Source organism: Leucoraja erinacea, chromosome 17 (assembly GCF_028641065.1).
Source record: "Leucoraja erinacea ecotype New England chromosome 17, Leri_hhj_1, whole genome shotgun sequence".
Lineage (NCBI taxonomy): Eukaryota > Metazoa > Chordata > Chondrichthyes > Rajiformes > Rajidae > Leucoraja > Leucoraja erinaceus.
The window spans coordinates 12,731,511-12,754,777 of record NC_073393.1 but is presented as its reverse complement, the minus strand read 5'-3'; the positions used below and the strand labels follow the sequence as shown (position 1 = coordinate 12,754,777).

General features: G+C 42.9%; 2 protein-coding genes across 4 annotated transcripts in view; one reads left to right on the top strand and one right to left on the bottom strand.

The window, feature by feature from the left end:
* Positions 1-3,795, top strand: part of pla2g15 (phospholipase A2, group XV) — a 32,438-nt gene extending 28,643 nt beyond the window's left edge. The window contains exon 6 of the mRNA XM_055648564.1: positions 710-3,795. Within this exon, the coding sequence (XP_055504539.1) occupies positions 710-1,230 (521 nt within the window). The 3' untranslated portion in view covers positions 1,231-3,795. The remainder of the gene's footprint in view (positions 1-709) is intronic.
* On the bottom strand, positions 2,158-22,206 carry usb1 (U6 snRNA biogenesis 1). 3 transcript variants are annotated; one of them, XR_008724856.1, is made up of 8 exons: positions 22,037-22,206; positions 18,981-19,132; positions 15,364-15,547; positions 14,293-14,346; positions 12,702-12,807; positions 11,757-11,837; positions 8,880-9,141; positions 2,158-3,865 (listed from the first exon to the last, which is right to left on the bottom strand). XR_008724856.1 is itself a non-coding variant. In XM_055648565.1 (7 exons), the coding sequence occupies exons 1-7, from the start codon at positions 22,132-22,134 to the stop codon at positions 9,037-9,039; spliced, it is 780 nt and encodes a 259-aa protein (XP_055504540.1). In that variant the 5' UTR covers positions 22,135-22,206; the 3' UTR covers positions 8,565-9,036. The 3 variants fall into 3 exon arrangements, 1 of the variants encoding a protein (XP_055504540.1); XR_008724855.1 differs by lacking the exon at positions 2,158-3,865 and adding an exon at positions 7,749-8,413; XM_055648565.1 differs by lacking the exon at positions 2,158-3,865 and having other exon boundaries at positions 8,565-9,141.
* Between the last annotated feature and the right edge of the window lie 1,061 nt (positions 22,207-23,267).

Here is a 23,267-nt window from a genome sequence, read left to right as displayed (position 1 = left end):
CCCACTCACCCAGCCTATCCAAGTCACCTTGCAGTCTCCTAGCATCCTCCTCACACCTAACACTGCCCCCCAGCTTAGTGTCATCCGCAAACTTGGAGATATTGCCTTCAATTCCCTCATCCAGATCATTAATATATATTGTAAATAGCTGGGGTCCCAGTACTGAGCCTTGCGGTACCCCCACTAGTCACTGCCTGCCATTGTGAAAAGGACCCGTTTACTCCTACTCTTTGCTTCCTGTTTGCCAGCCAGTTCTCTATCCACATCAATACTGAACCCCCAATGCCGTGTGCTTTAAATGCCGTGTGCGTTTTGCTGCCTTACAGCGCCAGGGACCCAGGTTACATCCTGACCATGGGTGTGGAGTTTGTATGTTCTCCCTGTGACCTGCGTGGGTTTTCTCCGGGATATCCGGTTTCCTCTCACACTCCAGACATACAGGTTTGAATGCTAATTGGCTTGGTATAATTGTAAATTGTCCCTAGTGTGTAGGATAGTGTTCGTGTGCAGGGATTGCTGGTCGGCGTGGACTAGGTGGGTTGAAGGGCCTGTTTCCGTGCTGTATCTAAACTAAATTAAACTAAATAGATATGCAGGAGTGAGAAATGATGAGATTGTGTTGATGTGGAAGAATGATCCTGACCTTGTGTTGCATGAATTTTTTATGTGCTGTTAATGAGCATGGCTTACACCTTGCTTAACCTTACAGGAGATAATGATCGAGTTCCTGTCATCAGCCCATTGAAGATCCGTGATCAGCAGCGGACTGCAGTCTCCACCAACTGGCTCCTCCCTTACAACAACACCTGGTCAATGGACACGGTATTCATCACCACGCCAACGTATAATTACACGATAAAAGACTATCAGAAGTTCTACCAGGACATCAACTTCAAAGAAGGCTGGCTCATTCGGCAAGACACCGAGCCGTTGGTGTACAAGTTGACTGCCCCTGGCGTCCCAATATATTGCCTGTATGGAACCGGAGTGCCAACGCCCGAGTCCTTTCATTACGTTTCCTTCCCCAATCAGGAACCCGTAGCCGTCAATGGGGATGGCGATGGGACAGTCAACCTAGTTAGTGCCCTAAAGTGCAAGGAATGGGCTGGGAAACAGAAAGGCAAAGTCTTCATGAAAGAACTGCCAGGAAATGAACATGTAAATATGCTGTTGAATATCTCTACAATATCCTATATCCAAAAGATCCTATTTAATTTACCTCCGCTGTGAATTCATAGTGACTACTCTGGAAGTCGGAGGAAACGTTTGTTTTTCTGAATCTTAACAGTTTTATAGTGACTTGAAGCACTCCATTGACTGTGAATTGGTGTGCGCATAACTACGGTTGCTCTCTGACTTCACTGGAACAGGACTGTGCATCAATCCAACTAATTCCCTTTCGCCAACAAAGGAGCCGTGGATAATTAGTGGCACCTTTATTCCATTGGTGCATGCATATTCCCAAAAGATGCTGCATTATCTCGATTCTCTCCATTTTATTGATTGTGGTGTCTGAACTGAATCTTCCTGATTTTGACCTGACATTGGAACAGGGGTGGGTCACTGAGCCTTTTCCATCATTGAACTGAACCTCATCATCTATCAATTATTTTTTTTAATAATCATTTCATTATAATGGAATATTGGGGTGTATGTTGGAGATTGAGGGCAGAGAGGGATTTGTGAAGTCCAGTGGTTTAGGCATACAACGAAGATTCACAGAAGCAAGTCTTGCAACCTTTTGATGTCAAAAAGTTAACTGCTTGAAGATGCATTTGATTGCAGGTTTGGCAAATCGTGCTACGATCCGGTAACAAAATGAAGGTGTGAACATCACCCCATTCGACTTCCTGTAGGTTCACTGTATAATAGACTCCATCCAGCAAAAAAAAACATATGCAGGATGGGAAACAGAATTGTTGTAGTGCCAAAGCTTTTTTTTTTTTGCCACAGATTCCAGCATCTGCAGTCCCTCATGCCCCCAGTGGTACTTCTGCAAAACCAAAGTTGAAGTACATGGACAAGGAAAATATCAGGGAGCAGAAATTCTGTCATCCCTATTATGACAATGGAGAATGTATTGAAGTACAAAGGTTACGTATGATTTCCACTGGATCCCATCCTTGTAATATTAACTCTTTGTAATTTAGGTTCCAACTCTTTATGAATACCTCTTCCATACATTTGCTTCTAGCTGTGTTTGCCAAACACTAAGTATGATACAGCTACCTCCTAATTTCAAACCCACCTTCTACTAGTTGAAAGCATCATTTCTGAATCATCTTTAAATTAAAATGGATGCAAGTGAAAGGGGAAAATAGATATCTTTTGCTTCCCTAAACCTTACGTCACTTGATTTGAGTGCAATTTCACAAATAATTATTCTAAAAAGACAATAAAACTTAACCTTTCCCATTTACTTCTGCGGAGGGGGTTGTTTGTTTGCTTTTGCCAAGAATATTTTAGCAGGATCGTGCAATATTTTGCTGTGTATTGAATGGATATATCTTTGTGCCTTCACTGTACTGAGGCCACGGCATGCCTATGATAGTCAAGATGTTTAAACTTTGTGCACACAATTTAATTTTTGTTTTGGGTGGGGAAAGAGCACAATTTATGGGTTGGTGGCGGTGAAATAACACAATTGGCTTGTGTGTACATTTGCAGAAAGGAAATGAGTCACAATAGACACAGGACACTTTCTTACTTGGAAGATGGGGGACAGCATCAAAGGGTATTGATGAGTCCATTAGTCTGTAGCCAGGTGATCACCAAAGCGTGCTTCCTTGCCTCTGCCCCATCACAGCAAAAGAAATAGCTCTCACAGAAGAATTTACACTTTTGCCACGTCTGGGGAACACAATTCTGAGTTCACCACCACGATAATTTATGGAGAATCGATAATTCATACAATTTGCAACACAACAGGTAAGAGAGGTTTATTAGGACATCTAGTTACTTGAGAGAAAACAGCCATGTCCCAATATACATTTTCAAAAGTTTCCAGACAATTCAAAGCCCAGGCTAGAATACCAGTTATGAAATTTTGTTATAAATGTTGGATGTTACCAGTTTCATATGTCGAGTTCAATATTGTCGTACATTTTAATATTTCGTAAACTGTAAATGTAGAAGCAAATTCCAAATATTTGGTTGGTGCGCTTGCCCAGCGATATCTTAATGGACATGAATATTTTCTTAAGGCAGTTATATTTTTGATACTTGGCACTATATTCAAGGCAGCAAAGTCTGGGTGCAGCCATAAAGCAGGTCATTGTGGATGCTGACTAAATTTGTAAGCTCTGCCGCCTTGTCCTTGTATTCTGATTGCTGATAACTGATTGGAAAACTAACATTAATTGCGCTGTCTCTGGGGGTGCAGCCCTGCTGTACCGGCTGCTCTTGGTAAAGGCTAGGCAGGGTACCAGAGGCACACTGCCGCGGATGGGATAAAACAAGCAGAGACTCTGGAGTAGGGTGGTGACTTGCCCCTCCCCGTGCTTTCTTCCAACCTGTGGCAGCGTGGTGGTTGGAATAGTGGGTCTGGCAAGACAGGGAGGTAAATCCAATTGTTACTACTTATAGACCAAACATTAATGTTTTGGACTGTAAAGCTGGTGGCTGAGTCTGATCACAATTGTGTATTCATGCTGTTATCTGTGCTTGTACAGTTCACATACCCAGCTTCTAAGAATGGTCATATTTAATCACTGAAGGCGCATTGCTGTAACCACTGCTTCTGTTTCTACTCAAGTGTTATATTTTTCAATGGTAAATAAACAAGTTTCACCTGCAGTGATTGTGTGCTGACTTGTGTATGGATTCTTTCTCCAGCAGCACTTGGAAGTACAATTCCAACTGGGGCCTGGAAGGGCAAGATTGCAACAGGATCAATGGTCAGTTTAGTACTATGGCTACATCTTTACCCTAACCAGAATCATTCATTTTTTTTACCTGTGCTTTGACAAGCACATCAGGTAGTTAGGATGAAGCTAGACACAAAATTCTGGAATAACTCAGCGCATCAGGCAGCAACCCTGGAGAAAAGGAATGCGTGACGTTTTGGGTCGAGACCCTTCCTCAGACAGGTAGTTAGGATGGTTACATCACAGACAATAAGGGCCAAAGTGCGTCATAGTCTTTTGTGCCATGAAGTGGTTTGAATTAAATTGAATTGAAAATGAATCCTTTATTTGTCATTCAGACCTTGCAGTCTGAACGAAATGTCTAATTGGCATTAATTACAAGAGTATTTACCAATCCCAAAATAAATGCCCACATCATTTGATGGGTTCCAAGAAGCATGGGTGCAAATTGCCCTGCATTTGTGCCACACCTGGAAAATCAACCCCATCACATCGACCACTGCGTCAGTTGTATCAATCTCTTCGATCTATGGTGCCTACCGCCATCATTGAAGATCCCCAGACTATCGTTAATCGGACTTTACTGTACTTTACCTTGCAGTATATGTTATTCACTTTATTCTGTATCTACACTGTGGGCGACTCGATTGTAATCATGTACAGTGTTACTGCTGACTGGATGGCATGCAACAAATAGCTTTTCATTATACTCCGGTACATGTGGCAATAAACTAAACTAAATATTATCCACAATTTTTCAGTAGGAATAAATTAGCTTTATTTTCCCTAACTAATTAGTTTCAAATTAATTCTCCAATTAATCTCAAACCAAGACAAGAATGGCCTGAACTGCAATTACTGTTCGGTTTCCTCGGCTTCAATGAGATAAATTAATTACCCTGCGACTCTTAGCCCTGAAAGGTATGTGCTTTCCAAAGCCTGAACGTATTTTCTTAAATGTTCTTTGATTATGTTTTTCAAACAATAAGGTTTTAGAGCTTAATCACACCACTCAGTCCCAATCTCCACGTACAAAGAACACCATTTATGATCTACTATTCCTCTTACAAAATTGGGAGATTTTTACGGTTTATTACACCTATACTGGATCTGGATGTAGTACGCTGAAAAGCTCTAGGTACTCGGCACTGGACAATTTTATATGGACAATTCTTACATGTGTGAGTCCAGATGGGCAACAGGAAAGTATTGGGGGTGGGGGGGGGGGGGTTAGGGGTTACCTGAATTTGGAGAATTTTAATGTTCATACCATTGGGTTGTAAGCTATTGAAGCAAAATATGAAGTGCTCTTCTTCCACTTTGAGTGTGGCCTCGTTCTGGCAATGGAGGAGGCCCGGGATAGAAAGGTCAGTGTGGAAATGGGATGGAGAGATAAAATGGTTCGCAACCGGGACATCCATTAGGCCTTGGGCGGACTGAGCACAAGTATTCTGCGAAATGGTCGCCGAGTCTGCACTTGGTCTTGCTGATGTACAGAAGGCCACATCAGAAACACTGGATGCAGTGGATAAGGTTAGGGGAGGTTTACGTGGCCCTTGTGATGGAGGCGAGGGAGGTGTTATAGGGACAGGGTTTACATCTATGGCTGCAGGTGAAAGTACCTGGGAGGGGGTAGTTTGAGTGGGAAGGAATGAGTGAACATGGATAAGTTGGGCCGAAGGACCAGTGCTGTATGATTTATGGTGCCTGACATTGACATTCCTTCCCAGTGTCTGTCTGTTTCTGATTTCCAACAGGGACAAGATTGTGCTTTTCACATATTACATCTTTCTCTTGAGAAAACCCTTGAAAAAATGTCAGGATAAATCGGCCAGTCTCAAGAAATTAAATGGCTTGAAACCACTAAGCTCGGATGGTCTTGAGACTAACCACAGATCAGTGGGAAATGAACATTATGTAAGTTTATACTGGTCATATTTGACCGACTTCTCCAAAATAAACCAAGAAAAATTCAAAAGCAGAAATGAAATTTAGTTCTGAGATTAAAGATAATAGAAGCCATTATGCAAGAATTATGAAAACATTTCATTATGCGGAACTGGCTTATACCATTTAAAAAATATCAATATTCAACATCTGCAGTTCAACATGACAATAAACTCACTTGAACTTGAGTAAGTACTGGAATGTATTTTGTATTTGGTAAATGCTGATGCCCCTGTACACTGCTAGTGACTGAATTAATGCTCGAGGTAGTGGATGGAGTGCCATTCAAATGGAGCGCTTTGAAATGTTGAGCTTGTCGAGTATTTTTGGACTTGCAATCACCAAAATCATCACGGCAAGTGTTGCTTCACACTCTTGACTTGTAGGTGCAGATGGTGGAAGACTTTGGGGTATCTAGAAAAGTTGCAGAATGCTTGGCTTCAAAACTGCACCAGGTGATTGTGAAAGATCCAGATATTAGGACAAGGTTAAAGAGGATGAGGGATTGAACACCAGAAGCATTTTACAATATTATAACGTCAGTTCGTTATAGAGCTTATCTATGCAAATGAAGTCTAGGACCCAGAATGAGTATATGATCTAATTTTGCACAGAACATTAGACTGGAAGTGGATACATGTGGAGGTAGAGGCAGGTAATATTAAAAGTTAAAGTGGATGATCTTTTTAAAGCAGAGGATATGTGAGGTGACATTCTGCTTGTGGTCAAATTGGATACATAGATTTGCTAATAGTCAGACTTGGTATCCAGTGAAGGTGAATAGAGAAAAGTATTGATCAATAAATGCAATTTATGGCTGTGGATAGTCTGAAATAATTGGTTTTAATTGATCTGAATGAAGTAAGACTATCCTTTGAGAGCAGGAACCAGGTTAGTACAAGTTCAGTGAAGTAAACTGCTACTATTTTTTTCAGGTGAGATAGTGTCGGGCTCCACCATTCACTATCGAATTAGGCATGTGTGCTTAGCTATGATGATATGAAATGTACTCTGATTGTGAAATGTAGATTTAGACGTTTAGATTTTAGAGATGGAGTATAGAAACAGGCCCTTTGGCCCACTGAATCTGTGTTGCCCAGCTATCACCCATACTATACCAATGAGCTACACACTAGGGACAGTTTTCAATCTTTACTGAAGCCAATTAACTTACAAAACCTGTACTTCTTTGGAGTGTGAAAGGAAACCGGAGCACCCGGAGAAAACCCACGGCGAATGTACAAACTCCGACCGGATCAAACCCAGGTCTCTGGCGCTGTAAGGTAGCAACTCTACTGCTTTGTTACTGTGCTGCATGGAAAGACTAAAATAAAATTCACCCCTTGGATTGAAGTTCCCAAAATAAGATCGCAGCTTGGGTGCGTGGCTATGACACACTTATTGATGTTTCTGAGAAATGACTCGGGGAGGCCCCAGTGAAATTTTCTCAGCGTTTCCTCTGATGTTTGGTTTCTGTGGTCAGCCTTTCTAAAAAATAAATTGCATTTTGAAGTCCATGAAATAAAAGAAACTCGGACCTAGCTTTGATGAAATTCCGATTTTTATGACTATCTGCACTAAAAATAGGTGAAATATTAATTGACGACATGGTGCACCTCTTGCGGTTCCATGCATAGATGACTACTTTAGTTTCTGATGTTAACCCAGTTAACATTTCAGGTTAATGACCCTTCATCTTTACTGATGTTCTCTATTTGAAGTGCCACGTGCTCTTGAAGTGTTTGTGTGACCCAATCCAATTGTCTCCTCCCTCTGTTCATTTAGAGTATTGCAAGTAGATTGTAACAATGAGGGAAATAATTGCTATACTAACTAAAAGATAACTAAAGTAGCCTCTATACTATGTTATATTTAATACATCCAGAACCTCAACCAGTAATAGACTATCTGGCTCAAAACAACTAACCATTTAAAAACACTTAAACAGGTATTATCCTTTATTGAAGTTGGGGTAACCTACAGAACTTTAAAGCAAATAGCCATAGTGAGGAAATAGGCCCTTCGGCCAAACTTGCTAACATTGGCCAACATGTCCCAGCTACACTGGTCCCACCTGCTTGCGTTGGTCCATATCCCTCCAAACCTGGCCTATCCATGTACAGTGCATTCAGACCATTTCACTTTTTCCACATTTTGTTACATTATAGCCTTATTCTAAAATGGATTAAATTAATTTATTTTAACATCAATCTACACACACTACCCCATAATAAAAAAGTGAAAACAGGTCTTTAGAAATGTTTGCAAAGTGATTAAACAGAAATAACTGAAATATCACATTTACATAAGTATTCAGACCCTTTACTCAGTACTTTGTTGAGGCACCTTTGGCAGCGATTGCAGCCTCAAGTCTTCTTGGGTACGACGCTACAAGCTTGGCACACCTGTATTTGGGTAATTTCTCCCATTCTTCTCTGCAGATCCTCTCAAGCTCTGTTGGGTTGGATGGGGAGCGTCGATGCACAGCTAATTTCAGGACTCTCCAGAGATGTTCGATCGGGTTCAAGTCCGGGCTCAGGCTGAGCCAATCAAGGATATTCACAGACTTGTCACGAAGCCACTCCTGCGTTGGGACCTTTCTGTTTTAACATTCAAACTACAACATTATAGAAAGTAGCTTAGTGTTCTTTGCAGATAGTGTCAGCTTGAAGTTTCAGGTGAAACTATTTTTTACTCTAAGAAACATTGAGAAGACTGCAACGACAAGTTATTCAAATCTTCAATCTTTGGTTTAATATGAAAGTCCATGAAAAATGGTTTATAAAAAGATAGACAAACAAAAATAGGAAAATGTTTAAATACAGTAAAGCTCAGCTGTTTTGCAATATTTTAAACCACTTTAGTGCATGTGGTGAAAATATTATAAACATTGTTTGTAACTTAGCAATAGACTTCGTCAGACCACTGACATTAAGGCAGTTATCTCCAGATATATAATGGCTTTTAAATTATTTGTGTTCACCCATTTCACTCCAGCGTTGAGTTCAAGACTAAATCTTATTTTTACACATTTAATTTTGTTGCTCCATGTAAAAGTGCAGTTACCTTCATTTTTCAAAAAGGACTAGTCCGTACATTGATGAACTAGACATTATGCGTGATCCATGACTGGCACTGAGGTAACGTCGTTGTTATAGCATTATTTCAGCCAGCGGTCAAGTTCCACCTTCAAGTTGAGCCCTCAAAGAGATTGCTTCCGTCGCTATCGCAAGGAAAACGAGAACACTTTGTTTCCTGTCTTGCATCGAACCTGATCTGCGTAGTGTTGGAGGATTCTGGCACTGTTTTCAAATTTATCCACCATGTCCTGCAAACAATAGCAACATTTCAGACTTGGGTTTGCATTGTATCAGATACACTGCCAAAACATATTGATTGGAATGTTTTCATTTTGAAATACAACACAAGACTTGAAAATTTTTAATTGTGTAGGAAGGAACTGCAGATTGTGGTTTACACCAAAGATAGACACAAAAAGCTGGAGTAACTCAGTGGGTCAGGCAGCATCTCTGGAGAGAAGGAATAAGTGACGTTTCAAGTCGAGACTTTTCTTCAGAATGGGTGTCGGGGGACTCTGACTCTCCTATTCACCTATTCCTTTTCTCCAGAAACACTTTAATTGCTCAGGTTTCTGTTATCCTTGAGGCAAATTGCACATAGCAGATCAAGTTCCACCCAGTCTGATATAATGATTTAAAAATAGTGCTCTCTGTTGGCAGAAGGGTAGTTTTAATTGCTTTAATCACCTACAGGGAAAAGTATGTTTAGCAAAATAGATTAAATAAAAGAGGTGAAGGTCATGATAGGTCACATAACAGATTAAATGAACAATAACAATGTGAAAAATGCTCAATTCTTATTGTGCTCAGGAAGGTTATCCCAGGAAGAAAGTGGCAAGCTTTCAGATGCAAATAGTAACATCCTTTGTGTTGTCTAATAAAACAGCATTATCATTACACATGAGACTGTCCTTTATTGAGGAGAAATTCGATGCAAGGAAAATAAAATGCTGTGTAAAAACTAGATTTAACAAATAGTTGAATCACCCTAAAAAAAAAGGGTGCCAGGAGTTATGGGTAGAAGGCAGGAGAATGGGATTGAAAGGGAAATTTAGGTCAGCCATAATTGAATGGCGGTGTAGACTTGATGGGCCGAATGGCCGTATTCTGCTCCAATCCACTGAATGGCACCACCAATGGCTGCAACGCCAACAGTCTGTCTGTCCCTCCTTTGTTGTTTCTTTTTAGTATGTGTTAAATGGAGCTTGTTTTAGTGTTCTCTAGCTTGTTTTATGTGGGGGGTGGGGGGAGACTTTTTTAAATCTCTTACCTCGACGGAGATGCGATTTTTTTTCCGTATCGTATCTCCGTCCGCACTGCGGCTTAACATCGAGGAGTTGGTAATCTGCATAGTTTTCTTCACTGCACCTTAATTGACAAATGTGACTCACATGTTTTGATTACAACATTTTGTACAGCCTGATTCGGGCTCCAAGCGGCGGGAGCTATAGTTTACAACATATTTTGCTATCAACATTTTATACGTGAAGCATCCGAAAACCGGCCATTTTTTCCAGGATGTCGTCTGACACCAAAGCTCGCGTTTGGCGCCAAACTTGACCCGAAACGACCCACGGTCATCTGTATACTGTAGCTGGAATGACCGGGGAGACAAAAACATCTGTAAATCATTTTAATTTAAGTTAAGTTTGGAGGGCTTTTATGAGGGATGGGGTAAACTTTAGCACCTGGTCGGAAGACAGGGGGAGCGGTCAATGCCTTACCGGGCCTGTGCATCTCCGCAGCGCTGTGCACCAGATCCATTGGCTGCGAGGCGCTCCAAATCCAGCGCCGCCCGCGGCCGGACGCCCCCCACCCCAGCTCCGCAAATAATCGGCGGCGTCGCAGCGCTGGGATACCAGCGGGATCGGGCAATGCCTCCCGCTGTGCGGTAAGCTAGGGCGCGGAGGCCGCCTTTCCCAACATTCGCGGATCCGTCAAATTTGGAGCGCCTCGCAGCCAGGGGTAGAGTTGCCGGGGTCGGAGCTTGGCGCCGCCCGCGGCCGGACAGAGCCCCCAGCTCCGCGATGTGCCAGGAACTTGGACTAACATTTATGCAATGATTCCCCGGTCTCCAGGGAGGAGGCAGTCGCTCCAGACTTTTCAAGCCGCCCGCGCTACCTACCTAATCTACGCTAAAAATCTTCCATTCGGAAATCCGAAAATGTCCGAAATCCGACAAGTGTCTGGTCCCAAGGCTTTTGGATAAAAGGTTGTGCACCTGTATAAACATTATTCATGACTGCCCAGCAATGTCTACTGTTCTTGTGGAAGGTTAGACATTGGATATTGAACCTGGGTCTCTGGCACTGTGAAACAGCAGCTCTGCCCGCTGTGCCATTGTGCCGCCCATAATTGTATTGATAAACTTTGACAGCTAAAGCTTAAATGTTCTCTCCACTCTTCTCAAATTATTGAATCCCTAAAAGGTTTGTTAGGTTAGGTTCCCTCATTTCCTTTAGCAACAAGCAACCAAACTAACTGTCAGCGATTATTTTACTCGCACAACACAGCGAGTTGTCAGGAAAAGGTAAAGAATGATACAATTCAGCAAAGCCAATTTGTAACTAAATGATTGACACTGGGATTTGACTTTCAAAGAAATAGGCAAAGTTGTGCCATAATGTTATGCAAGCCAACAAAGACCATTTTGAAAGGGCCAATTATGGCGACATGTTGGATACAGAAAAGGCTTTTCAAAATTCATTACGTCAAACCTGCCAAAATATGACTCTTATTTTTCCATTCTCTTCCTTCCTAAAAGATCCTATAAATATAACAGATATTTGATTTTAAGTGGTCAGATTTGCAAAAATAAAAAGACCACCAATATAGTTATTTGTTCTTTCATTTCAGGACTGACCTGCAACTCATGTTGGTGTTTCTCGAGTTCAGCAGTCAGATCCCCCAAGCACCAGGCCACACTGATGTGAAAGGAAGGGCTCTGTCAAAATTCAAGCAGCAAATTTTATACACATGAAAGAGTGCTTGCAAATGTTACAACACAAAGCCTTTGAAAAATGTCTTCTGTGTTTTCTATGAAAGATGAATGTGAAGGCTTTGGGACAAGACTTTTTTATGCAGTTACATTTAGAACACGCATCTACTGTTCTGTAGGACATCACAATGTTTTGAAAGAGTCATGAGAGGATCCTTACAAAAATAGTGCAAGCCTCCATACATACTTGTAACATCAATCATACAGCCCATGGAACTACTTTCCTCCAAGAAGCAGCAACAATCACAATGGTATGATTTTAGTTTAGTTTTGCTTAGAGGTATAGTGTGGAAGCAGGTTCTTCAGCCCACCGAATCCATGTTGACCTGCGATCACTCAAACACTAGATCCATCCTATACACAAGGGACAATTTACAGAAGCCAATTAACCTACAAATCTTAGGAATGCGGGAGATCGGGGCACCCGGAGAAAATTCACACAGTCACGGGGAGAACGTTTAAACTCCTTATAGACAGCGCCCGTCATCAGGATCAAACCTGGGTCATTGGTGCTGTAAGGCAGCAACTCTACCGCTGCGCTACTGTGCTGCCCTTTGCATCCTTAAAATAGTCTGGAAGCATTAACCACAAAAGGGAAGCTGATACAATGTCAAGATTTGAACTAGGAGGGATTAGTGGATCAGAGGCTTATTGCTGTATCATTATTACATGAACTCTGTTGGACCAGGAAACATAATACGAGAAGGTTCTGAAACCAAGGGTGCCGGAAAATCGGTGTTCGACCTGTATATTGTATAATAATGAACAATATTTATGTACCAAGATGCAAGATAAATAAAGAGCTCAAACCTTATGATAAGTTTTCAGGTTAAACTCCTCCATGGATTTATCCACTTCTTTGAGCAGTTCCAGTAGATAGTTGCTGCCAGCTGAAACCTCTAGACCAAGGAAGGTCCTGGCCAACAAGTAAAACAAAGTAGGCTCCATTATCTCAAGAGTCAAATGTAGGCTGAACATGAAACTATTAGAGCAACATCAAAAACCCTTCTTCTTCTTGCATATGGCGTGCACAGCCTAAAGTTGTAGGGCAACGTGTTCTATTTGATCTTATTTGATTGTGCACGCCAGGTTGATTGCATCCGTTGAAACAGGGTGGACCACGTGAAGGTTGCAATCTTCCACCCCATCAAAAACGCAAGACCAGCATTACCAGTGCTTCCCGCACGGTATGATAAAATTGAGCATGCCCATTAGCCAAGAGATCCAAGTCACCAAGTTCCCCGAGTAGAGTTCAGAATCTTGTAGGTAATCCTAAGTGAAGTTATTTTAGACTGAACTCAACTTGTGATTTCTAAAAACATTTGAGGCATGTCAGTCCCATAAAACAAAAGCAGGATATCAGAAGCAATCAAAGCCTCATGTCAGTAAAATCAGAATTAATTAGCGCAATTAACACCTGATGGGCAGCACGGTGGCACAGCGATAGTTGCTGCCTTGCAGCGGCAGCAGCACCAGTGACCCGGTTTCCATCCCGACTACGGGTGCAGTCGACACGGAGTTAGTACGTTCTTCCCGTGACCACGTGGGTTTTCTCCGAGATATTTGGTTTCCTTCCACCAAAGACATACAGGTTTCTGGGTTAATTGGCTTGCTATAAATGTAAATTTCCCTAGTGTGTGTTGGGTAGTGCTATGTGCGGGGATCACTGGTCGGTGCAGACTCGATGTGTCCGTTTCCGAGCTATGTCTCTAAAACAAAAATTAAAAAACTGATATCGGTGCAGAATATGAAACTGTGCCAGTCTTGCACTTCAGGGTTTGTTTCATAGGATATCTGATTAACTTCAACTGACGAATACATCATGTCAAGAAAGCCAACATTCATCATTGACTGACATTGATAACATTCATTATATTTTAACTTTGATAATCCAGTGGACAGAAAAGGGCATTGAACGTTAAATCAGAGAGATAAAAGTTGAGCCTCTATTAATGAGAGAATTTTGAATGGCGATTTATGAAGGCCAACATACATTCAATGTAAAGAGGTATGGTGATATTTAAGTATAAGCACCTTAGATTAAATGTACAAACTATTCATAAATATCCACCTTTACATCCTGTAAAACATCTGCTATCCGATCAGTGGAAGAATTTGTGGTTCCCAAATTGGACCTCAGGACCCATAAAGCTGGACTAGAATCAGGACATCCTCAATCCCAAGAGACTGCCAAAGACGAACTACCTAATTTCCATACATTACATATTCTGAGAGAAAAGCAGAACCATCTCATATACCCCATGGCTTTATTGAGTTCTATTAAACTGCTGAAAATCAAAGTTAACAATAGATTTGCATAATTTTACATTTATTTTTGAACACACAGTACATAGATGTTCCAATCAAAACAGAAAAAAAATAATTCATGCCGGTTTTATACCTGGTCTTCTCTTCATTAGTGTAGATCTTCACTTTATCCGAAAGGCAGTAAAACCTGCAGCAAAATGGAGATATTCCAGTTATTGAGTCTCATTAAAACAGGGAACATCATTTTGTGACATGGTTGTACATGGAACTGCATAAGTTAGTTTAGTTTTGTACAGTGGGGAAACAGGCCCTTCGGCCCACTGGTTCTGCACCGACCTGCAATCCTCGCACATTAACACTATCCTACACTCACTAGGGACGATTTACATTTATACCAAGCCATTTAACCTATAAACCTGTAAGTCTTTGGCGTTTGGGAGGAAATCTGTGAAAACCCACGTAGGTCATGGGGAGAACGTACAAACTCCGTACAGTCAGCACCCGTAGCCAGGATCAAACTGGGGTCCCTGGCCCTGTAAGGCAGTAACTCTACCGCTGCGCCACTCACTATAAGTGCATGTTCACTCTGCTGTCCTTGCCATGTTTGCCCATTAACCAAATCTATCTTTCCATGTCCAGTCAGCATTGTGACAAAACTCATGCAATGATGGCCTGATGGGGTCAAGACCACACAATGACCACTGTACCTGTCTTTGAACAAAAATGTAAAGGGGCTTCAATCCCCTATTCTTTCCTCATATCCCAGCAAAGTGCTGGAGTAACTCAGCAGTTCAGACAGCTGTGCAGGAGATGGGCGACATTTGGGGTCGGGACCCTTCTTTAGACTGATGTGGAGTGCTAGGGAAACCTCATTCCTACTCCATCAGTCTGAAGAAGGGTTCCGACCTGAAACGCTGCCTGTCCATTCCCTCGTGTGTAGGGTCTGAAGAAGGGTCTTGACCCGAAACTTCATCTACTCATTTTCTCCAGAGATCCTGCCCAGCCCGATAAGTTATTCCAGCAATTTGCATCCATCTCCTGTCCATTCCCTCCGCAGATGCTGCCTGACCCGCTGAGTCTCTTTGGTAGTTATGTACTGTTATTGTGTATATATATAATCAGTTATGATTGCTGAAACACAAATACATTTGATTTATTGCAGAGATATGTCCTTGCATCAACTTCACAGAAACTCCAATCGTACCTGTCAAAAAAGGTCATCTTTTCCTTTAACGACTCCACAAAAATGCTTATCCAATGATGGCGCAGTACCACGGTCTGTGACAGACTTACATGGAACTCCGTTACCCGAGTCATCGGCAGCTTGTGCACTTGCAGGTGTGTCAGTAATAGATCAATTAGTTCCACAAACTCCTCTTCAGGATAATCTGATGGAAAACACGTGCATATTAATTTTAAAGGCCCTGCACAGAAAACGGTTTAGCATCCATGAGAAAATGCTGCATTATTCTGAACCTGCTTGCTGATTAATGATTGATGGTTAGATTGCTTAGCCTGTGTTAATTATACCATCTTTGTTATTTGTCAAAGTCATATTTTATTGTTCTCTGAAATATGTAACTTCTGGCGACAGAAAAAAAGCAGCAGAACTAACAGACAGCACCCGTAGTCAGGATTGAACCCAGGTCTCCATCGCTGTATGGCAGTAACTCTACCTCTGCACCATTGTGCCCCCCCCCCCCCACAGTAGTAGGGGAAGCCACAGGTCTATACCCTCTGGGTAAAGAGATTTCTGCTGATCTCAGTCTGAAGTGTCTTATCCTGAATTCTGAGATTGAGTTGCCCCTATTCAAGAATCTGCTTCCTCCCCAACCAGGAGAAACATTCTCCACACATGTAATCTGTCCAACCCTGTCAGATTTTTGAATGTTTTAGTGAAATGTCATCTTGCTTGTCGGAACATTTTAGGAGAGCTGGGATTCATTCTTCGACTTCAAAGAAGTGTCCTGCCGTGTTAAGCACAGTTCATAGTTCAGCATGTAACAAATACAAACATTTCAATACAGGGTACTGCATTGTTTTCCAACCCGCTTTCTATTTAATCTGCATGTTGATACCACCAGAGGGCATCAGTGGTGCACCAATACACCAAAGGGGAAGTACTGTATTAAATTGTCAGATGATCTCAAATCCAGCATTGCATGGACAGAACTTCCTTCTAGCTAAGCATTAGGATGACTGCAATCATCATGCTGTATCCCGACTCATATGTCCCATCTCCTCAACACCTCGACAATTGTCAACGTTCTTTTCAAATGTCTCCATTCTGCCATCTTTAATCCTCACCACCCCTAACATTATACATATGTACATATATACGAAGATAGACACAAAATGCTGGGGTAACTCAGCGGGACAGGCAGCGTCTCTGGAGAGAAGGAATGGGTGACGGTTCGGGTCGAGATCCTTCTTCAGATGAAAAGTAGCGATCCGATACGTCACCCATTCCTTCTCTCCAGAGATGCTGCCTGTCCCGCTGAGTTACTCCAGCATTTTGTGTCTATCTTCATTTTAAACCAGAATCCTTCTCTCCAGAGATGCTGCCTGTCCTGCTGAGTTGCTCCAGCTTTTTGTCTCTATCTTCGGATATAAGCAGTGAAACTAGCAAAATGACTCAAGGGTAATCTCAATTCATGCACTCCTTAATTCCCTCACTTGGTTAACCCCTTCCCCAAGATAACAGCAGAGACATTGTGGCGTCAGCATTGCCCCTGTACATAGGACTATAGCTGAAGAAGGGTCCAGATCCAAAGTGTTACCTGTCTATGTTCTCCAGAGATGCTTCCAGACCTGCTGAGTGACTCCATCATTTGGGTCTATTTTAGTTTTTACTTTAGAGATACAGTGTGGAAACAGGCCCTGGGGCCCCCCAGCAAGTCCGTGCTGACCAGCGACCTCCGCACACTAACATTATCCCACACACAGTAGGCACAATTTACAATTAAACAAATCCAATTAACCCATACGTCTGTACGTCTTTGGAGTGTGGGAGAAAACAGGAGCTCCCGGAGAAAACCCTCGTGGTCACGGGGAGATTGCTCTGTTATCAGCAGCAGTGCATTCAACTATCAATTCTGGATTCCCAAACGTCACAGAATTTCATTGCTCTGTTATCAGCAGCAGTGCATTCAACTACACCATCCTAAACTGGAATTCAAACCTCCACAAAGGGTGGCGTGTGTAAGGTACGAGCTGCTGGAGGAGGTGGTTAAGGCAGGTACAATTGCAATGTTTAAGAATCATTTAAACACGTACATGGATATAATAGGTTTAGAGGGATATGGGCTAAACACAGGGAGGTGGGACTAGTGTGGATTTGACATATTGGTTGGTAGGGCAAGTTGGGCCAAAGGGCCTGTTTCCACGTTGCATAAATCTGACTCTACTTACTTCTTCGAGACACTTTTAAATGAATCTGACCCTTTTACTTCTTCGAGACACTTTTAAAACTCTCTCATCTTAAAAATCTCTAATTTTCTTCTGACATAGCCCAAACATTTGTTTGATAACGTTTCTGTGAAGAGCCTTTGATATTTCTACTACATTAAATGGATCACATGAACAGAAATTGTCACTTTTGTAGAACATTTCACTTTGAGTGATGATAAACCTGGACCCATTTCCATAACAAATCTGTTCCTGCTCAGCTGAGAATCATAGCTCCAGCAAAAGATTAAAGGACCACATATTCTACTTGTAATAATGTACACAAAACTTTTCTCTTCATTGTCAATTATTGTCAGCAAAAAGATGTCGGTTCTGGGATTAATTTCATTTTTATTCGTGGAGTCAATACTGTTCAAGTTCAAGTTTGTGTTTATTGTCACTTAACCACCAACTAAGGTACAGTGAAATTTGAGTTTTGACTGTTGAAATTTGGCTGTTAGGCATCTTGAAATAATCAGAGGATGTGGCGATAGGATATAGAATTGTTTCTGTTTTTCATTTATGACCTTCTTTCCATCATGTCTGATGGTTACCAAAAATGACTTCAGACTCTTCATCAGCTGGGCAAGTGGGCTGAGAAATGGTTAATGGAGTTTCATGACAATATGTGTGAGATGTTGCTTCTGGGGAAATCAAACTAGGGCAGGACCTCGGAGCCCTGGGGAGTATTGTAGAGCAGAGGGATCTAGGAGTGCAGGTACATAGTTCCCTGAAAGTGGCATCACTGGTAGATAGGGTCGTAAAAAAAAGGCTTTTGGTATGTTGACCTTCAACAGTCAGGGTATTGAGTATAGAGGTTGGAACATTATGTTACAGATTTATAAGTCAACGGTGATGCCACATTTGGAGTACTGTGTTCCGTTTTGGTGCATTGCCATAGGAGGCATATCATTAAGTTGGAACGAGGGCAAAGAAGATTTACGAGGATATTGCCAAGAATTGATGGGCTGAGCTTTAGGGAGAGGTTGGCCAGGTGAGAACTTTATTCCTTTGAAGGATGGGTGATCTTATAGAACTGTATAAAATCTTGACAATAATAGATAGGATGAATGCACAGTCTTTTTTTACAAAGGATAGGGGAATCAAAAACCAGAGGACTTATCTAAGGTGAGAGGAGCAAGATTTAATAGGAAACTGAGGGGCAACTTTTTCACTCAGAAGTATGTGGGGAGCAGTTCCATCATGCCCATTACCCTTGTCTTATAGGCGGTGGAAAGATTTTGGGTTATCAAGAAACGAGTACCAGGTTTTAGGATACTGAGTCAATGATCTGCTCTTGCCGTCATTGTGTGGCTGATCACAATTAATGTTATCACCAATAAATCAATGAACGTATTTGTTGATGTAACTCACACTCCACATAGACCAGTGTTGACCAGTTCCCTCGTTGGTGCTGGAAGCTGCGGATTCGACCATCGTGTTTACTGCTATCGTCTAGGTGCTCCTCTGATTGCGAGAACATTCCCATCACACTCTCTGGGATTGGCAGGCGCTGGGACTTCACTCTGTGCGTCAATCACCGATTGAAATACAAAACAACACACTTTTATAATCAGCCCGAGCACTTCCCCGCCATTTATGTGCGGCTAAAGGACACAAAAAGCTGAAGTAACTCAGCATCTAGGGTAATTAGGGCGGGACAGTGGCGCAATGGTAGAGTCGCCGTCTTACCGCGTGAGAGACCCGGGTTCGATCCCGACCAAGGGTGCTGTCTGTACGGAGTTTGTACGCTCTCCCTGTGACCGCATGGGTTTTCTCCTGGTGCTCTGGTTTCCTCCCCCACACCAAAGACGTACAGGTTTGTAGGTTAATTGGCTTTGGTAAAATTGTAAATTGTCTCTGGTGTGTAGGATAGTGCTAGTGTAGTGGGTTTTTTTTTAAGTTTTAAGGTAGTTTTTTTTATGTTTCCTGCAGCGCTGTCTAGCAATTCAGATCACTGTTCAAGGTAACACTCCAACTACTGTACCGCTGTGCCCTTCATATTTACGAGCTTCAGTGTTTCAGTCCTCCTCAACCCCACACTGATTCAAATCCTGCCTGCACATCAATGTAGTGGTGAAACCCAAACTAGGGATCTGTGAGCAGATCTCAATGGTTCAAATATGCTCTGCACAGTGAAATTCTTTGTGCATAGCTCATACATGCAGTCGCTATATTTTGGCACCATTTACAAAAAGAAAATGAGAATGTCCACAGTTCAATCCACATGCTGAATGTACTGGAGCGCCCCCGATGCAGATAAACTCCAGGTAACCCCCAAGACTTTGGTGCCTTCCCTCACAGTGGGAAAATTTAATTCTGTTGTGTGGGGATGTTTTTATGTTGAATTCTATCGTGTATTGTGTTCTTTATTTTTATTGTATGGCTGTATAGTAATCTCATTTCACTGTGCCATCTGACACATGTGACAAATAAATCTATCTTGTATCTTGTATGTAGGCTGCTGCAGGGCCTCACCCATCGCCCTCAACAGGTTTGTGCCACAAACTGACGTCCCTCTCCTTGCCCGACTGCCTTTGTGTCGTGGGGACGCTTTCTGCAGGCGACCTTGTGGGTGATGGAGGCAATACCCCAGTCCATCTCCTCCTGGCCCATTCCTTGTGTCCCACATCGCCAACGGCTCCCTCCCCCTCCTCCACTCACCTTTGGGGCCCAGCTTGGAGGCTTTTGAGCTTCCCGCACAGGCAGCTGGATCCTTCTTCGCAGCAATGAACCAGGCTTGTGGCCGCGGGCAGCCCGTCAGGTCCATCCTTCTCCAGGGAGATCTTTGGAGAGTAAGTGGAGCTTGACAGAAATGTTGATCTTAATTTTCCATCACGTTGCTGTTGTTTGAGAGTAGACTAACTTGGACCAATCAGGTTTGGATTGGTCGTCCTTTGTGTGAGCAGGCCATAACTGGGCAATTTTACACATTATCAGGTGGATGTCAGTGCAACTATCGGCTAAAGACACAGTTAGCCCTGGAATGCAAGTGTTCAGTTCTACAACATGGACATGGTCTGCTCTCAATGTCTTTCGTGTCATGTGTCAGAAGGAACCGCAGATGCTGGTCTACACACCGGATAGACACAAAAAGCTGGAGTAACTCAGCGGGACAGGCAGCATCTCTGGAGAGAAGGAATGGGTGATGTTTCCGGGTCGAGACCCTTTGTCTGCAGAAGGATTTCGACCCGAAACATCACCCATTCCTTCTCTCCAGAGATGCTGCCTGTCCCGCTGAGTTTCTCCAATTTTTTGTGTCTTTCTTGTCTTCATTGTTCTCAGCCGTTTCATAACATTAAATGGGATAAACCAACTGGCTAAAAACTAGCAGAAACAAGGAACTGCAGATGCTGGTTTACAGGACACAAAGTGCTGAAGTAACTCAGCGGGTCAGGCAGCTTCTCTGGAGAACATAGATAGGTGAAATTTCGAGTTATCATGACTCTTAAAAACAAGCTTCATTTGTGGGGATCTCAGGAGGAAGCTGCGATAGACAATTCTCCTGTTTAAGAAGGAACTGCAGATGCTGGAAAATCAAAGGTAGACAAAAGTGCTGGGGAAACTCAGCAGGTGCAGCAGCATTTATGGAGCCTATTTCCTTCGCTCCATAGATGCTACTGCACCCGCTGAGTTTCTCCAGCACTTTTGTCTACCATGGAAAATTCTCCTAACTCTTCTCGCTGAACATTGGCGTGGATAAGCTTTTCCCATTGAGAGTAGGGAAGATTCAAACAAGTGGACATGACTTCAGAATTAAGGGACAGAAGTTTAGGGGTAACATGAGGAGGAATTTCTTTACTCAGAGAGTGGTAGCTGTGTGGAATGAGCTTCCGGTGGAAGTGGTGGAGGCAGGTTCGATTTTATCATTTAAAAATAAATTGGATAGGTATATGGATGGGAGGGTTATGGTCTGAGTGCAGGTAGATGGGACTAGGGGAACATAGGTGTTCGGCACGGACTTGTAGGGCCGAGATGGCCTGTTTCCGTGCTGTAATTGTTATATGGTTATATGGTTATAACATAAAGTGAATGTTTCAGCCTTATCTTGAGAACTCACAGGTGAAATAAGAGTATTCTCAAGGATTTCAAAAGGCATTTGGTCATGGAGGGCATCAAGCAATCCTGGTAGCAACTAAGCCAATGGGTATCGATGGCATGCACCTCAACGGTTGGGTCATGCCTCACACAAGGGAAGATGGTTGTGCAGGTCAATCACCCCAGGGAAGGTGAGGAGGTGACAGTGGAGGGATTGGAGGAGACGGTGGTGAGGGAAGGAGTGGACATGGTAGTGACGGCAGGAGTAGAGGGGGAGAGGATGGGGGGAGAGGGTAGAAGATGGAGAGATGGAGGATAGAAGAAGGGGAGGGAGAGGGAATGTTTTGGCGTTACATCTCCAGCCCAGACCCAACAAGCCACTGAATACTCACTCCTCGCTGCAGGCGGCGGCGGCTCCAACATCTACCCGGACCCCCGGCCGCGGCTCCTCTTCATCCTCCTCACTGCTGCTGTAATTCACCAGGAACATCTCGCCGCCGCCGCCCTCACTCACTCACGCCCGTTGCCTAGCAGCACCCGCCGCCGCCATGTCAGTCCGAGTGTCACCCGCTGTCCTCCGGCCGGATGGTTGCAGCGAGCGGCGGGTTCCGCGTTCAAACCCGTCACCTGGAGCCACCCCACCTCCTGCAACATGTCTGCAATATAGAGGCTGTAACAAGCGGTTGTGTCAAGCCTCGTTGGCTTTGTTGAACTTTGTTTGGTGCCTCACAACCAAAGAATCCGTTTTGATTTGTGCCCCTTCTTGTTTTGCAAGGAAATAAAGGACAGCTTTTTCTACCAGAAATGGGATAGGTGTGTATATCTCACCTGTCTTTGGTGAGGTTGGAGATGGACTGCGGGTCAGGACATTTGAGGCTGTTCATACTAGGACAAGTCTTGGCTGTGTGTGCCCTTCAGTGGTAAATGGCAAAGATAAAGCCATCAAAAATACATAATACAAAACGCTGGAGTAACTCAGTGGGTCAGGCACATCTCTGGAGTAAAGGGTTCCGAATAGGTGATGTTTCGGGTCGGAACCCTTCTTCAAACCAGCAACTGCAATTCCTTCCTAAACAATATATAGTGACTTGTAGCTAACTATTACCTGATACAACAGTGTGTCAAAGTCATGCTATGTTGAAGACTCAATAGTTAACTGTGTACTTACATACTCATGGCTTGTCCCATATGCCAATATAGAAGAGGCCACACAGTGTATCTGAAAGCAGACTTATTCTATAGCAGGCCAACTCAAATCAGTGGCTGGTAAGATATCATAAATGATGTCTCTGCAAAATCTTTCGAGTCTGCGGAAAGGATAAGCAAAGTGATGTAAATGTCTTCACCCTATCCAACGCCTCCAACATTGAGGAGTTAATTACACTCATTCACCTCTTCTCACCAGACCATATTGTTTGCACGCTTTGGACTTTACTTTAGAGATTCAGCGCGGAAACAGGCCCTTCAGCCCACCGTGTCCCTACCAACCAGCCATCACCTCATACACTAGCATTGTCCCACAAACTAGGGATAATTTACAATTTAACCAAAGCCAATTAACCTACAAATTCATACGTTTTTGGAGTGTGGGAGGAAACCAGAGCATCTGGAGAAAACCCACTT